General features: G+C 42.6%; 3 protein-coding genes across 6 annotated transcripts; all 3 read right to left on the bottom strand.

Moving 5' to 3' along the window:
- Positions 1-107: 107 nt before the first annotated feature.
- Positions 108-3,759, bottom strand: LOC123711342 (protein ST7 homolog). 2 transcript variants are annotated; one of them, XM_045663878.1, is made up of 4 exons: positions 3,702-3,759; positions 3,305-3,462; positions 1,030-1,398; positions 108-967 (listed from the first exon to the last, which is right to left on the bottom strand). In XM_045663878.1, the coding sequence occupies exons 2-4, from the start codon at positions 3,446-3,448 to the stop codon at positions 182-184; spliced, it is 1,299 nt and encodes a 432-aa protein (XP_045519834.1). In that variant the 5' UTR covers positions 3,449-3,462; positions 3,702-3,759; the 3' UTR covers positions 108-181. The 2 variants fall into 2 exon arrangements, with proteins under 2 accessions (XP_045519834.1, XP_045519833.1); XM_045663877.1 differs by lacking the exon at positions 3,702-3,759 and having other exon boundaries at positions 3,305-3,631.
- A 1,575-nt stretch (positions 3,760-5,334) lies between these two features.
- On the bottom strand, positions 5,335-10,050 carry LOC123711175 (proteoglycan Cow). 2 transcript variants are annotated; one of them, XM_045663622.1, is made up of 8 exons: positions 9,865-10,050; positions 9,243-9,288; positions 9,067-9,169; positions 8,864-8,992; positions 8,615-8,776; positions 8,472-8,535; positions 7,502-8,066; positions 5,335-7,434 (listed from the first exon to the last, which is right to left on the bottom strand). In XM_045663622.1, the coding sequence occupies exons 1-8, from the start codon at positions 9,952-9,954 to the stop codon at positions 7,337-7,339; spliced, it is 1,257 nt and encodes a 418-aa protein (XP_045519578.1). In that variant the 5' UTR covers positions 9,955-10,050; the 3' UTR covers positions 5,335-7,336. The 2 variants fall into 2 exon arrangements, with proteins under 2 accessions (XP_045519578.1, XP_045519579.1); XM_045663623.1 differs by having other exon boundaries at positions 7,502-8,063.
- A 1,127-nt stretch (positions 10,051-11,177) lies between these two features.
- Positions 11,178-15,445, bottom strand: LOC123711306 (inorganic pyrophosphatase). 2 transcript variants are annotated; one of them, XM_045663824.1, is made up of 2 exons: positions 15,215-15,445; positions 11,178-12,104 (listed from the first exon to the last, which is right to left on the bottom strand). In XM_045663824.1, the coding sequence occupies exons 1-2, from the start codon at positions 15,423-15,425 to the stop codon at positions 11,299-11,301; spliced, it is 1,017 nt and encodes a 338-aa protein (XP_045519780.1). In that variant the 5' UTR covers positions 15,426-15,445; the 3' UTR covers positions 11,178-11,298. The 2 variants fall into 2 exon arrangements, with proteins under 2 accessions (XP_045519780.1, XP_045519779.1); XM_045663823.1 differs by lacking the exon at positions 15,215-15,445 and adding an exon at positions 13,065-13,295.
- Positions 15,446-17,785: the final 2,340 nt, after the last annotated feature.

Raw genomic sequence — 17,785 nt, 5'->3', positions numbered from 1 at the left:
TGCCCCGTTTAATACCACTACAACATAGCGATCACGACCGCTCTGTCAAGAGTGTACCGGATAAGAAGAAGAAAACTAAATGTAACTTTAAAACTTATTTATTTCTTAAGACTATCAGAATACAAATAAATAATTACGTAAGTATTTACAATATCTAAAGCGTATCGGAGATCGTTTTGAACTAGAGCCCGGAGAGAAGTTCCCGCGGGTCGAGCGTTATCGTGGGCCAACGCTGCACTGTCAGCGTCAGAGTCGTCAGCACACAGAGCGCCGCCCCCAGGGGCACCAGCGCCGGAGCCCCGCGGGCTCCGACTGCCGAGCCGTGGTGCGGCGGCAGCAGCTCGCGGTCCGCCGCCCGGGCCGCCGCGCTCAATGGCGGCGGAGCCCGGGGGCCCGCCGTAGCCGCCAGCAGGCGTAGCGCGGGATCGGCGCGACGCCAGTGCCGAAGGTGCCAGAAGGCGTACGCCAGTGCCTCGCTGTCGCCGCGCCGCACCACGTGCTCGGGCGGAAGAGTCAGTGCGCGCAGCTCGAGCAGGTACGCGGGCACGTACGGGTTGAACTCGACGGCGAGTCGCATCGCCTCCGTCGCCGGCGGCTCGGGACCGGTGCGCGCGCGCAGCAGCGCCGCCGTGTAGAGCGCCGTCGCCGTCGGCGGCGCTGCGGCGTCCTCGCAGCGCGCCAGCACCGCCTGCGCGTCGGCGTACGAGCGCTGCTCGAGCAACACCTCGAGCAGGTTGTCGCGCACCTGCAGCGCGTGAGGCGCGCCGCCCGCCTCGCGAGACAACTCACGGAACATTCGCGCGGCGTCCTTCAGGCGGCCGAGGCGTCGCGCGCACATGGCGACGCGCCTCTTCACGTGCGCCAGCAGCGCCGCCTCTCGCCTCGCGGCTCCGCCGGCCCCGGCCGCCGCCAGGGCTCTCAAGGAGGCCTCGCCGGCGCGCCACGCCCGCCGCAACACTCGCTCCGCCTGCACGGCTCGGGGTTTGAATGTGCGCGAGCGAAAAGGCCAAAAGCGGCGATCGCGCTCACCTCCAGCACTGTCGGCGCGTCCTCCTCGGCGAGTAGCAGCAACGCGGCGGCACAGTCGGGCCGCAAACGTAGGGCGGCGCGGGCGGCCGCCACTCGCGCCGCGGGCTCCCGCTCTCGCCAGGCGCGGGCCAGCGCCTCGTCGGCTCCGCCCCAGGCGGGGGCGGTGGCGAGCCAGGCCTGGTGGTCCTGCGCCGACAGGTTCATATCGTAGTAAGTGAGGGGCGCAGTGCGCGCGGCGGCCCAGAGACGCGCGTACTCGGCGCCGCGCAGGAGGGCCGTGGGGTTGCGCCACACCTTGCACTCTCCGCCCTCCGGAGCCCGCGTCGCGCCCCACGTGCCCCACCCGGCCCACACGGTCGAAAGCGACATCTGGTAGACGTTATTTAATCTTAAACAATTATTATTCTCCATGCAAGTTTTGGATGTCTTAATATTAATTTTTATAGAAAAACTAGATCAATTAAATGTGCGGATTAGAGTTAAGAATGTGAAATCGCTGTCGCCGCACTACAAGTCAGCAGATTGGGATGGGATACGGTCTTTTTTTGCGTCCTACCCTTGGGGGCTAATGCTTATCGTCGAGTACTCCAGATGCCGTCGCTCACTCTGGCGCCAAGGTGGTCCATATACCATTATTAACGGCCAACTCTATCTAGAGGGTCACCAGCTGATTAACGATTATCAGTGCGGCTTTCGACGTGGTCGCTCAGCTGGTGACCTCCTCGTAGACCTTACACATAGGTGGACAGAGGTAATTGAGACCAAGGGTGAGGCGCTGACGGTAAGTTTGGACATAGCAAAAGCTTTCGAACGGGTGCCAGTGTGGTTTCCAGCCAATGGGCTCCTCGACCCTGTTTATTCGGCATATCAACGATATGTTGCAATTTATTTTATTAATTTTTGCAACATTCATTGCTATGCGGACTACATGACTGGGCGCCATTTACACTGGCCGGGCAGGCATTTCTCGGGCTATTGTCGATGAGTACTAGAACAAACTTGTGTGCGAACTCAAAACTCATCTACGAGGAGTCTCGGACTGGGATAGACTAAATCTAGTCCAATTTAACCCCAAGAAGACACAAGCTTGCGCGTTATCCGACAAAAAACCACCTCTCTTTGAAAACACTCTCCTTAAGGCCACAGCTAGCATCGGGATACTGGGCGTTGATATATCGAATGACGTTCAGTCTCGCGGTCAATTGGAAGGACAAGATAAATTAGCCTCCAAAACCAAGGCGATACTGTACTTCACTATGGGCCACCACTTGCAACTCTATAAAGCGCAAATTCGGCCCCACATTGAGTACTATTCTCACCTCTCGGCGGGAACCCCCAGTACCTTGGCGTAGCGTAAAAAACAAAAACTGTGATGTGGCTGGATAAATGCTTTTCTTTTTTATTTCTTCTATTAATGTCAATTTTATTATTATACCACTGAAACTAAAGTTAATCTTTAAATAGTTAGTAAAATGTTGTTCCCTCACTAATAACATTTTCAAAGAAGAAAAATAGAATACATTTTAAAATTGAATATTTTTATTTTGTCATCTAGTTTGATGCCGTTTATTTTTTACTATATGTCATGTGTTTCTATTTAAAAATAAATATTGGTAAAATATACATACAATAACAAATCATGATTTGTGAACTAGAATGAGATTACTCCTAACGGAAGAGAAACAAATTGTGTTAAAATAAATTAATATCTGCTAAATACTTTCAACTGATACTGAATGATTTTCTTTTTTCATACTGACATTGTGTTCTATTTATTCATAGCTGATGGTGCATGTTACACAAAAAGCTTACAAGAATAATCTTATTTATATGTGAATAGGTGTGAGCATTTAACATTAATTACACAATAAATCAGATTTGAATATTATTTCTCAAAGTAGCCTAGACTCTTTCTAGCTCTTAATTATCATGGTAAGCCTGCCCAAAAAGTAAGGCAGGTAAGACACTAACTGTAGGGCTTCTTTCTGTAACTCTACTGGTCTCTTGGTGCAGACATCCCTTATTTATTTATATATTCACTACTTGTGTTAGGCTACAACTATATGGCTCAGTTCCCACGCTTTTATATGGGTCTGGATACTTTTCTGAAGGTCGATCAGGTTGATAAAAGATACACTACATGTGCTATACAGATACTCCCGACATTTTACAGTCCAGTCGCCGGTACTACCAATGATTTTCCTCAGTAAATGCGTTCACTTAAATAAAAATGTATATCCATACCAGTAATAGTTACAAAATTGACAAATTTTACCTGCTCTATGAAAGAAGTGCCATATTTCCTAAAATACCACCATTCAAATATCAGAATGAGGCCGGAAATAAGGGATGATGTGCCGGTCAAAGCCACATAAAATTTTGGCGTTAAGGCTCCAAGAAATGTAGACGAATCCCACATAATGTTGTGATTTCCTTAAATAAAACAGAAAAACTAAATATTATTACACGTAAAATGTATTCATAACAGCTACATAAGTATTTTCATTGCCTATGTATAAATAAACATAATTTGGCAATTATCATCTTGATGTCTTTGTTTCAAATTATTTGAATTTGGTTTAAAGCTCTAATGACACTAGACTACCACACTATATAATACAGACTACATTATTTTTGTATACATTTCAAAGAAAATAATAATGAAATATTACCATTCGCATTTCACAATCAGTCACTAGACTCCACAGTCCACACTCCACACTAGTCGATCGACCACAGGTTTTGAGTAGAACTATTGACCACAGACTCAGAAGACAGATGTAGTACTGTAATATATAGATTTTACAGAGTCAAGAATCGTGAGTCGTGTCTATTGGAAATAAGTTTAAAGATGTCACAAAGTAGTGTTTTTTACCTATAGGAGCCACAATTCAATCAAATTATTGGTATTATATTCTGACGACGGATAATATATCATCATGTTCATAAACGAGACATACCAAAATGACACCCATATGTCGATAGCGAAAGTTTTGTATGTAGTAGGAGGCAAACGGGCAGGAGGCTCACCTGATATTAAGTGATACCACCGCCCATGGACACTCACATTGCCAGAAGGCTCGCAAGTGCGTTGCCGGCCTTACAAGAATTGGTACGCTCTCTTCTTGAAGGACACTAAGTCGAATTGGTTCGGAAATACCTCAGTGAGCAGCCGATTCCACATAGTGATGGTGCGTGGCAAAAACTGCCTTAACAAATTCCCAGTCGTGGAACACCGGAGTTCGAGGTGATATTTTATTTTGCTTTGACGTCCAATAGTGAAACTCAGCTGCAGGTATTAGATCAAACAACTCTTCTGAACACTCCCCATGGTAAATGCGGTAGAAGATGCAGATATCTCGCACGAACTCAGATGCCGCACGAACGCGAGTACAAGAAGGCGAACCTTTTGTATCACTTCAAGACAGTGGGACTGCCCTGGTCGTGCCTGCCTATTTGGCTCAAGCCCGAAGGCAATAGCATGGCACTCCCACTAGGACACCTTCCTGATTGCGCTGAGATGAAATAACCTCTGTAACACCACGCCAGTGCCACGTACGTGAGGTGAGGGCACACATAGAACTTATGTAACTCGAGCTTGGTGCGGAAAGGTAGGTTGCCGGTAAAGAGTGGGTTGAACGTATATGACACCCACTTGGCTCGTGTGTGGGGTGGCTTGGCTACTACCCTAGAGACGTGGTGCCGCATGGAAAGCTGCCGGTCATTGGTGGCCCCAAAATAAGTAACCGGTGTCTTCCACGGAACGTCTCGATACGGGAAGCGTAGGGGTGGTGCTAACCTACCTTGGCCGAAGGCGCTCATCTGAGTCTTAATTGGGTCAGCTCGGGTTAGCGGCGAGTCTCCGCTTGTTCAACAATAAAGCAGGACGCCCAGAGCGCCGTGCGCCGTGAGGGGTCGCGGTCTCGACGCAGCTTCTTCCGTCATAACATGCGATCGGTGAGAAATGCGTGGAGCAAGGTGACTATACGGTGGGGCAGTGAAGACTCGCAGAGCTTTAACAATAAAAGTAAACTCTTAAAAACTAAAGTCTTTGCCAAATAACTAAAATTGTAGTTCAATTTTATATATAACGTTAATGTGTTCCATTTGAGACCACAGAGTATTAATATTACGAGTGTTGAAACTTCAGAATTTGTGGACTTGACACTTGCGGTTTGCCAATTGGCTGCTCTTGAATCTTGATTTCTAACGTTTACGTAATATCTTCTTCACATTATCGGATTGCTATATATTTTCTTGAAATTAAAGTACTGAAGTAAAATGTTGGGTTCTTTCGGTAGAAAACACGTTTCTGTTTTAGCCAGCTATTTACCATCGATGATGGCGTTCGGAGGCACTGCAGCTGCAGGCATCGTGTATGCCACCGACTGGAAAGTAATTTGTGCTTATATTCCATTCTACAACACTAAGTTCACCAAGGAGGAACTAGAAGGCGCGGCCGAGTGAACAGTCCAGTCCAGTGCAATTACCATTTTAGTTCCCTAGATTTATTGATGTTATAACGGACGTTATGTAAATATAAGGTTCAACTATAGTCTTCTGACTCGTTAATTTTACTCATTATCTTTTCATGTTATATTTAAATTAAATCTCTGTATCAATGTGTAAGCGCCACAGTATATTTTAAGGTATCAAATTTTATTAAATATAAAATGGTTTAGAAGAATAAATAAAGATGGTTCTTTTTGTCCTACTGCAACATACGATTTAAATGGAACCAGGAAGATTTAAAAATATAATTTCTGTGAAGAACATATAAAAAGGCATGTAATGGTAATTCTTTTCTTATAATTTTAATTGAAAAACATCTTAATATTATAACCTACAAAGATCATAGTAAATATATACTGTTGTGTTATTTAATTATTTTGTCATTCAGATCTATGAATCATCATCTAGCTAGTTTATTAGTGTGATAATCCTTACTCACTCTCATAGATATCCTACACATCCATGCAGTCATCAGCTGTGTTACTTATGTAACTACAATAAATGTTCAGAAGATATGTATAGGGAATGAAACAAAATAGGCATCCTTAAAAAAATTGAAAAAAAAGGTAGTAATTAATACATGTTTAATTATTTGAAAACATTGCAATGGTGAGAATAAAAAAGTGCAAATAACCTTTTCTTTGTGTTACTACATGGGGATCTGTATAGGCATAAGCCTATCACTACTTTGTCCTAAAGGGGTTACTTTTATATCCTATTTACTAAATTAATTTTACTTTGAATTTCTAGAGTGCTTAGTTAATAATACATAATTTTATGAAGCCGAAATCTTTATAATTAATATTATACTACCCATAATCTCGTGGCTAAACTAAAGATATGAGATTAGGATTTCCTACAAACAAATGTATGGAATGTATATAACAATACATACAATACATCTTTTAAAAATAATTATGTAGAATGTCCTGGATGCAATTATGCTTTATGCATGAATTTTGACAAAACTGCCTAATATCTAAATTCATAAATTATTTATTTACCTAATATAAAACCAATTACTGTTCAAAAAATTATATTATTATTTATCATAATAACATTTTAATTCAGAGCCACACCTCTTAGAACCTCATTGTTATCTTAGACATCACAATTGATTAAGTTTTATCTAAATGATAGGCATAAATATACCCCATATAGGCAGCCCCTGATGATTTTTTTTATTTCTGTCAATAAATTTTTAAGGTAATTTAGGCCCCAATAAGTTTTTATTGAGAATATAATTATACAAGAGATAATATTAAGTGGACTGCTCGCAGATACTTAAAGTAGTACATATGAAAATCTAAAGTTGCATGACATGAGGGTGGTTTAAAAAACAATATTTTTAATATAATAAAATTATATAGGAGATAGGTATCTTCATAGATAGGATTTTTTTTATGATCAGATATCTTAGTAATTATTATATCTAATTGAAAGACCTAGTCTTTTTTGTAAAATTAGGTATTTGTACCTTATTGTATATGAAATATGGGTTAATTTTAAAGACTTAGTTCTGTTGTATTCTGTAGGCACATACTTAAAATTTAAGAGCGTTATCAATACCAATTTATTTACATTGTAACCCAAACCGGTGCATTGTTTATTTAGCTAGATTGGGTTAGAAGTAAATACATATAGTGGGGTTTTAAGAAGACACCGATGAATTGTCGGTCGGGCACGATCAACTCTTACAACTGCCGTATCGCTTAATAATAGATTACTTAGTCTCTAAAACATAATTAAACACTTAATTCGCTATTAACGACCGATTAAGAATTATATCGTCCGCTCAGTAACGCAAATCAGGCTCTCGATCGCCGCTACCGCCTTCGTCCTCGTCGTCTGCCGGAGCTCCTTCGGCGCCCTCATCACCTTCCTCGACTTCACCTGATCATAATCTAAGGTGAATAATATTCGACAAAGGGATACGAAATCTCACACACGGAAGCGTTACCTGGACACGAGGGCGCGCCTTTGGTCCTCGAGCCGGGCAGTTCCTGGCCGTGCGCGTCCACACACCAGCAGACGGCTAGAGCGGCGTGGCATTGACGCGGGCGGTAGAAACCTCTGGAGTCGCAGGCCGGCACGTAGGCGCCTCGGCCCCGGCCGCGAGCGGCACGCGCCCACGCAGCGCACGGTCTCGACGCGCCTCGCAGGCAGCCGCACCACGCCGCTCGACCGATGCCGCCCGCGCCGAGGCCGCAACGCGCCAGGAAAGGACGTAGACATCGCTCGCGCTCATCGTGACTCAGCGCATATAGATCGTCAGGTTGCAGGAGGCCGTCACCGGCAGAGTCGAGATGACGGAACATCCAGCGAACTTCGGGCTTGCAGTCCGATCCGAAACCGCGCGGCGGCGGCGGCGTCGCACCCGCCTGTTCCATCAGGACGGAAAACCAGTCGAGAAGGCGGTCGGCCATCTTGTCGAGCGCGCAAGTCTGCGGCGGTGGCGAGGGTCGACGCCGCGGCAACATCACCTCGTTGGTACGCACCTCGAGCCGTCGCCGTCGCCGCTCCTGCTGACACCGGTCAGTTTTACAGACTTTACACCATTTTATAACGTATTTTTCTCATTCGTACCTATACAAGTATTAATTGAACTCTAGTTCACAATTTGAAATCTCTTCGATAGTTGTCCGTGAACGGAGAAAACGTAAATGGCTACAGTTTTTGGCTGTGTATAACGTATAAATTCCATGAATTCTTACTCGAGCATTAGTAGATAATTACTACTAGTATTAATTAAGTAGGTACTCGCTTAAAATGTACTATAACTACTAACTACTTTTCACTCCATACAACCACTATTTACATTTTATACCAATAAGACCACATTTAACTCTTCAGTTTTCACTCAGTCCACAAAGAATATCTAAACATAATTCTGCATCCGCATTTCATTAAGATTTAGAAAAAAATTGTACCTCGTCGGAGCGTGGACGCGTGCGATGCGGACGCGGAACGATCATACGCGCAGTCTCATCGCCGCTGAATATAGAAATTAATGAAGATATTAGGTAATAAATGCATCATAACACAACATTCGAGTCCTGTAAGCCGCGGTCACCTGCGGTGTGGGCAAGGGCAGAAGCCGGCGCAAGCGAGGCGCACGGGAGGGCGCGGACGATGCACGCAGTTGTGAAGGTCGAGCCGACAGAGCGAGGAATACGTGCGGTTGTCGGAGCCGCATAAGAAGCCACCGCGGGAGACGCCCGAGCAGCCAACGCACCTGGAAAGTGAAAATTTTATGTCTCATTTTTTTAGCTGTGTAGCTCGTAATGATGATAATGTCGTGGGTGGTCTGTGATTTGCTCACCTTTCGTTTTTGGTAGTAGGTACCGAAAAGTCGAGAACTTCGGGCTGGTCGGGCAGAGTGCGCGACTCGTAGAACACATCCTCATCGTCGGGCCCGCCGCCCGTGCCGACCGCCGATACTATGACGTCTCTGTAACGTTAATGTTGAGATTGAGATATTGAAAGGGACCAATGTGTGGCGCGTGTACGCGAATATATACTGACCCGCGGCGCAGGACATCCTTCTTATTGGCGCAGAAGGCAGTATACGAGTCTCGCAGCAGACAAACCTCGCGCTTCTTGCACACCAGCGATCTGCACACTTCGTCTGAAAAACACACAATCTCTCATGGGCTCACCACTCCACACACTCACAAAGTACTCACCGCCATGCTACTCACTGTGCGGGTCGTAGATGTAACGACGCGGCCGCCGTGACTCCGCCTCCTGTAATGATAGTGAATGCTCAATCAATTGACAAAATATTTTGTATGCAAATAACTTCAAGAATACAAATTAGCTGTATTTTAATAGTTTGAATTGATGACCTCGATCTAATTATCACAAACGCTTGCTCCTGTTGCTAAATTTCAGTTATCCAAATGTTAGTTAGTTATTATAACGCTTAATATTTTTATAATGATTATTTACAGTCCTAACTCTTCGATGTGATATGATGTAAGGCAAAATTGATTTTCGGCCATGAAATTGAATTTTTTTTTACCTATCTAACACACCACAGTATCAGAATGTTTATCTTATTTTAGCCTTCCGTAATATTGGCGCGATTACAATCTTGAAGTTAAGGACAATAATTTTAACATTACGTAAATGGTCAATTTATAAACATCAGTTATAGATGTTTATAGAGGACAATCATAGCTCCAATTTGGTGTACAACACAAAAGAATAAGCAGATATACGATAGTGCATAGCTGAGGTACGAGTCAGCGAAATTAGGTAGTTGGGCTTCATAATAATATAGCGAAGGTCGAAGAGGTCGGAATCTCGCGGTTGCCGTACCGGGGTATCGTCGAACTCAAAATCGTGGTCAGAGCGCGCAGAAGCCAGCGCCAGCAAGGCTGCCAGCGGCATCACAGCAGCGGCTCGCATGGTGCGGGCAGAGGCGATATCTTAACGCAGACGTTCGCTTCGCCACTTCGCCGCAGCGCCACTGCCGCCCGCTGCGTCCGGGAGTGAGGGAGGATCGTCACACGCATGCGGCCACCGCTCACGTACTGTCACTTCTTGCTGCCGCCCGCAAGTCTTCACGGAGGTTCGCTTTTATACGAACTAGGTCTAAACGGTGCCATTGAGATTGATACTCGAGGAATTTGTTCATGCTAGGTACCTACTGTTGCTATTACAAATACACGAAATCATTTTAAATTAGGTTGGTTTTAATATATGTCCTACCAGTACTACATTAATTTAAATATTCAGTAGGCATGTAATGTAGGCATATAACTTAACACTTATATTCATATTATTATATTTTATAAGTCGATGTTTTCAACTGATGAACTATGGCACATCTGACGGCTTAATCTACAAGGATTTAGTGAAGGCGTGGGGGAGGGCAGGGTGATACCGGTTTCCAACTGGCGACTTTGAGTCTCTCGCTTTTAGTTAGAAATTAGAAATAGACAAACTAATTTAAAATCTGTAACACAAGAACAATTGGAAATAAACAAACAATTGGAAAAAGCAACTGCTCCGTTGAATAAGCATACATCCGAACACCCTTGGAAACATTCGACATTTTAACGCCTGCCATTTTTTTTATACATTTTATACTTTGAATACACTTTTGCAATGTATATTATGCGCCCTTAAGCATTAAGCTGACCATTTGATGCATACAAAAAAAACTATTTATAACATGTTTTATGGCTTAGTGATGAATGATAAAAATTGAATGGTTGCCGTATGTTGCGGCGCCGCGTCGGCGGATCTAATAGGAGTGAGGCGGGAGAAGGGGGCCGCTGCGATCGATGATGCATTAGACCTGTGAGAGTCGAGACTGGCCCAAAATCTTGACTCGCACCTGCCGCGTATAATATGCGATATAGTGCGTTTACCCAGAGTCACCCGCTCACTGCAAGGGTTAGAATACTTATATCGCTGGATATGCGTAACCTTGCTTTGTTTGTAGAGACGAGTTCGAAAGTTGATGTTACGTTTTGTCTAAAAAAATTCAACATCTCTCGTGTTAATTTAAAATTACACCAGCCATAGATATAGTTACACGATTTTCTCATTGAAACCGTGCCTCAAGAGCGATAATAAATCGGGGACTGATCGATCTCTGCTCGGGTCGAAATAAAAGACATTACTCGATTTCGTAATTAATTATTATTTTAAGGAAACCAAATAAATAACGACTACCGGAGAGCGGCTCGGCATCTTTAATATCTTAACATATTTACAAAGGCGAAATCGGGAAGACGCGGCGGCCTAGAGGCTGGAGACGAAGTGCCACTTGTCGACGTGCGAGGGCAGCGGCTGAGGCAGAGCGGCGGGCGGCGCGGCGGCGAGGGCGGCGGCGGCGGCCGAGCGCTCCACGCGGTGCGGGCTGTCCGGCACCGACACGTTCATCTTGCTGATGTCGTCCGCGGCGGCGGCGCCCGACACGAGCCCGCGCCAGAATTCGTGCGTCTCCTCGACCACGCGGCGCGCGAAGGCCGCGTCTTTGGGCTCCGCGTCGAAGGCGAAGCGGTTCGGCGGCTTCCCGTCGGGCAGCTTGTACGAGCGGAACCACTCGACGGTCGCGCGCAGCAGACCCGGGAACACGCGCTCGACGTCGGCGACGTCCTCGAGGCGGTCGGCGTTCGGGTCCCGAGCGTCCACCGCGATGAGCTTCCAGTCCGTCTCGCCCTCGTCGATGAGCGCCAGCGTGCCGAGGATCTTGACGGCCACGACGTCGCCCCGGGCCGCGACCCGCTCGCCGATCTCGATCACGTCGATCGGGTCGTTGTCGCCCCGCGCCTGCGTCCCCGGGTCCACGTGCTGCGGGTTCTCCCACGTCTGCGGCAGCGCGCCGTAGTTCCAAATGTAGCCGTGGTGCGGGAACACGTTGCCGACGAACCGCAGGGCGCCTTTCTTGACGTCCTGCTTGATGGGGTTGAGGGGCTCGCCGAGGCTGATCTCCATCTTGGCGTTGCTCCAGCGGGGCACCTCCACCACCATGTTGGCCAGCCCCTTTGCGGCGTCGGCCCACAGGGGAATGTCGTGAAGGGGCGAGATGGGCCCGTTCTCGTCCTCTGGAAACCGGGTTTAAAAATTAAAAATGTCTCCGACGTGATTTGATTTTACTTCCATGTTAATTTGAATCGTGAGGCAGTCGGACGGCAATAGCCAGTCCTTGCTCGACAACCCGATAACAAATTAAGGAAATAAATAAAGGTCACATTGATGAATCATCTATACTTGATAGAGATTATGATTAGACATAATCAGAGTAATTATTGTTTTTTTGATAACTTTATTTTATTTGAATCATAAAAAATAATTAAAAATTTATGATTTAAAAGTATGTGTCTAGTTCTGGTCTAGGATAGAATCTAAGATGTACAGTTTAATTAATAGTTATACACCAGTTAAAACACAAATATATATGATATGATTATAAGTCTATAATCTACTCTCGCATGTCCTTTACTACATCAAATAAATGCATAATTACAAGTGGTAAAAGTCAGACAGAGTAGTTTCAATATATTCAGTCTTCTATTACAACCCGCATTTCCTAGTTTGAAATGAGACCATTTCAAACAAACACCTTTGACGGTATAACATATAAGTACAAATAAAGATGTTTATGAAACAAATATTGAGTGTAATGTATAATGCATCAATATTTTTTTAGTAAAAATGGTAGTACTATATATTAGGTATTTTTTTTAGTAAATAGTACTTAAGGAATGGCAAGTGGTGTGACAACAATACTCAAGTGATCAATTTATACTATCTGTGCACACTTGGCACTTAAGATAAGATGGAAGTGGAGTTGTGCAAAAAAGACATTTGAACATAACCCAATCTGAAAGAGGTCCACAATAGAAAATTAACTTAACTTAGTTAATTTTCTATTGTGTCTGTGTCTACATTTATTCAACAGATCCTACACATTATCTTTAGTTATTTGACCTTTACGTTATTCCTTCGATCATCGCCTAGAAGGTAATCTTGTAATTGATAATAACCATGGCGTGAATACTTACTAAAGTAGACCCTGTAGTCAGGCGAGTATGCTGATCCTCTTTCCTCGGCTATGAACATTTTGGGGTTGATATGTCGAGCTGTTACTGCTGTTGTAAACAAATTTTGCGGGCTTTTAAAATAAATAGTCCTGTTTACCGGCTCCACTAAACGTCTCGCAACTGACAAACTCCGTGAAATTAAAACCGAAACACGCACGCATGTTAATGGCATCTTGACACTTGTCAAAAATGTGTGGCACACTGTCATCTATGACTATAGATAAGGTGTTGGGGGCTTAGACAAGATGCCTTATCAGTAGTGTATGTAGAAAGTCGAAAACTAAATTTGTGTGAAAATGACAATTCGTGGCGACAATCGGTACTCTAGGCACTAAAGGAGTGAGGATACAATAATGATGGAAACATACTACTAAAACGTTATGTGACGTGTCGTGTCGACACCCGACGCACGTTGTGCACATAAGCTACACGCCACGTGATGCTACAACACGTACACGCACCATGGATTTGTTTGAAGACGAGTTGGTTGAAGATTTATTAGATTTATTAGTATTAAGATTTCTAGTTGATAGATATTCAGTAGATATAATATGTTTCTGTGAGACTTGGTTAAAGCCTGACAAAATGTCATTTAATGTTAATAATTTTATGGTTGCCAGTGTGTTCAACAGAGTTTCAGCAGAGGGTGGAGGTACAATAATATTATCTAAAAACAACTTAAAATTTAAAGATAGAATAGACATTACTTCCGGATCTGTTGATCACTTATTATCTGAGGTAGCATGTGCAGAGATAGAAAGCTATATAATACTATGTGTTTACAGACCACCAGCTTCAAACTTTTCCTCATTTTTAATAAATATGGAAGGTATTGTTACGAGCTAGGGGATCGGATAGAAAATGCCGTGGATTTATTCAAGGGTTTATTTCTTGATAAATCAATGAGGAATTTATGGGCACAAATTACTTGCAGAGATGCACTAATAACACACAAAAACACAGTCACTTATTACTTCACTAATGCACACTTAACACAGTACTTTATCACTTATATTCACTTTATACGCACTTTATTGCTTCGGTGTTTCTCTCGTGTAATCGCATTCAAAACTAAAGGCGACTAGTCGCGTCGCTAGTCGGCTCGCTTATATATCCCTGGGAATAATTCTAAACAATATTCGAGAACTTTCTAGGCGGGCTTGCTACTGAGTAGCGATTGCACAATTCTAGAACGTCCGCACTCTTTGTCTCTTTCGTACGTTGCTCCGTCCTTGTCGTACGGCGTTCTAGAGTGCTCAGTCTAGTTTCGAGAAAGTTCTGATCTTCTCTCTCTCTCTCTCTCGTATCATTTCGTCCTTGTCTCACACCTAGAAAGTTCGGTCTAGAATATTCCTTCATCAAAGGGGTATAACTAGGCCTGAAAACGCCTGAAAACAGGTCTCCTGAAAACTGCACCACTCGACTACACATGTTCTGAAACTGACTGAAAAAATGTTTCAGCTTCCTGAAAACTAGGGTAACATTATGGAAATTACAATTAACTAATATGTGATTGAGCCTCTCCTGAAACGGTCAGAAATCATATTTCAGCCTGCTGAAAAGTTCTCTAACTAGTGGAAAAATCTACAAACTAGTAGTTTCAATATATTCAGTCTTCTATTACAACCCGCATTTCCTAGTTTGAAATGAGACCATTTCAAACAAACACCTTTGACGGTATAACATATAAGTACAAATAAAGATGTTTATGAAACAAATATTGAGTGTAATGTATAATGCATCAATATTTTTTTAGTAAAAATGGTAGTACTATATATTAGGTATTTTTTTTAGTAAATAGTACTTAAGGAATGGCAAGTGGTGTGACAACAATACTCAAGTGATCAATTTATACTATCTGTGCACACTTGGCACTTAAGATAAGATGGAAGTGGAGTTGTGCAAAAAAGACATTTGAACATAACCCAATCTGAAAGAGGTCCACAATAGAAAATTAACTTAACTTAGTTAATTTTCTATTGTGTCTGTGTCTACATTTATTCAACAGATCCTACACATTATCTTTAGTTATTTGACCTTTACGTTATTCCTTCGATCATCGCCTAGAAGGTAATCTTGTAATTGATAATAACCATGGCGTGAATACTTACTAAAGTAGACCCTGTAGTCAGGCGAGTATGCTGATCCTCTTTCCTCGGCTATGAACATTTTGGGGTTGATATGTCGAGCTGTTACTGCTGTTGTAAACAAATTTTGCGGGCTTTTAAAATAAATAGTCCTGTTTACCGGCTCCACTAAACGTCTCGCAACTGACAAACTCCGTGAAATTAAAACCGAAACACGCACGCATGTTAATGGCATCTTGACACTTGTCAAAAATGTGTGGCACACTGTCATCTATGACTATAGATAAGGTGTTGGGGGCTTAGACAAGATGCCTTATCAGTAGTGTATGTAGAAAGTCGAAAACTAAATTTGTGTGAAAATGACAATTCGTGGCGACAATCGGTACTCTAGGCACTAAAGGAGTGAGGATACAATAATGATGGAAACATACTACTAAAACGTTATGTGACGTGTCGTGTCGACACCCGACGCACGTTGTGCACATAAGCTACACGCCACGTGATGCTACAACACGTACACGCACCATGGATTTGTTTGAAGACGAGTTGGTTGAAGATTTATTAGATTTATTAGTATTAAGATTTCTAGTTGATAGATATTCAGTAGATATAATATGTTTCTGTGAGACTTGGTTAAAGCCTGACAAAATGTCATTTAATGTTAATAATTTTATGGTTGCCAGTGTGTTCAACAGAGTTTCAGCAGAGGGTGGAGGTACAATAATATTATCTAAAAACAACTTAAAATTTAAAGATAGAATAGACATTACTTCCGGATCTGTTGATCACTTATTATCTGAGGTAGCATGTGCAGAGATAGAAAGCTATATAATACTATGTGTTTACAGACCACCAGCTTCAAACTTTTCCTCATTTTTAATAAATATGGAAGGTATTGTTACGAGCTAGGGGATCGGATAGAAAATGCCGTGGATTTATTCAAGGGTTTATTTCTTGATAAATCAATGAGGAATTTATGGGCACAAATTACTTGCAGAGATGCACTAATAACACACAAAAACACAGTCACTTATTACTTCACTAATGCACACTTAACACAGTACTTTATCACTTATATTCACTTTATACGCACTTTATTGCTTCGGTGTTTCTCTCGTGTAATCGCATTCAAAACTAAAGGCGACTAGTCGCGTCGCTAGTCGGCTCGCTTATATATCCCTGGGAATAATTCTAAACAATATTCGAGAACTTTCTAGGCGGGCTTGCTACTGAGTAGCGATTGCACAATTCTAGAACGTCCGCACTCTTTGTCTCTTTCGTACGTTGCTCCGTCCTTGTCGTACGGCGTTCTAGAGTGCTCAGTCTAGTTTCGAGAAAGTTCTGATCTTCTCTCTCTCTCTCTCTCGTATCATTTCGTCCTTGTCTCACACCTAGAAAGTTCGGTCTAGAATATTCCTTCATCAAAGGGGTATAACTAGGCCTGAAAACGCCTGAAAACAGGTCTCCTGAAAACTGCACCACTCGACTACACATGTTCTGAAACTGACTGAAAAAATGTTTCAGCTTCCTGAAAACTAGGGTAACATTATGGAAATTACAATTAACTAATATGTGATTGAGCCTCTCCTGAAACGGTCAGAAATCATATTTCAGCCTGCTGAAAAGTTCTCTAACTAGTGGAAAAATCTACAAACATTGTAGTCGACCCGTCTTCGTAACAGTATTCTAATTAAAGTTCTTAAATCCAATAAGTTAGTTGATGTTTGTGGTGATTTCAACATTGATATACTCACTAAATCACCTGAGAAAATAAAGCTCTTAGCATTATTTAATTCATATAATTTAAAATATTTATTTAGTGAACCCACGAGAATAACAGCTTTCTCTAGTACATGTATAGATAATATTTTCACTAGCTGTAGCATTGAACAGTCTTCCATAATACCTGGTGTAAGGTCAGACCACAAGGGACAGCTTGTTAGTTTTAAATTAAATAAAATAAATCCGCCAAATAAAAAAATTACACTTAGACCATTAAATGAAGAAAAAAATTTACAAAAATTTAAAAATAATGTTTTAAATAAACTATGCTCTTCTAGCTTAAATACCAAAAATCCAAATAGAAAATTCGGTAATCTATTTAGTATATTCTGCCAAGAATTTAATAAGGCATGTCCAAAAAAGAGTATAAAAATAACTGACAAGTTTAAATTTAATGAATGGTCTACTAAAGGGATAAGGATAAGCAGGGATATCTTAAATGACTTGTACCATGAAAAGTCACTGACATCTGATCTATCATTTCACACTTATGTAAGAAACTACTCGAAGATATTCAAAAGGGTATGTATTCTTGCCAAATCGAAATCAATTAGTAATAAAATTGCTAAATCCGATAAAAAAGTAAAAACTGTTTGGAAGATTATTAACTGCGAAACTGGTCAGACTTAAATGAGAGAATGACCCGCGGTTACTTATTGATAATGTTATCATCTCGGATAAGGTAGAGGTAGCCAACGCATTCGACACCTTTTTCTCAATCATCCCTGTAGAGGTTACCAAAACACTTCATTCATCCTCTGCACAAGCGGTATCATTACTAAAAGAGAATTACAGTAGAGAAATACCTCATTT

The sequence above is a fragment of the Pieris brassicae genome, chromosome 6 (genome assembly GCF_905147105.1).
Source record: "Pieris brassicae chromosome 6, ilPieBrab1.1, whole genome shotgun sequence".
In the NCBI taxonomy this organism is placed as follows: Eukaryota; Metazoa; Arthropoda; class Insecta; order Lepidoptera; family Pieridae; genus Pieris; species Pieris brassicae.
The sequence above is the reverse complement of the archived record's forward strand: the minus strand, read 5'-3'. Positions and strand labels throughout refer to the sequence as shown.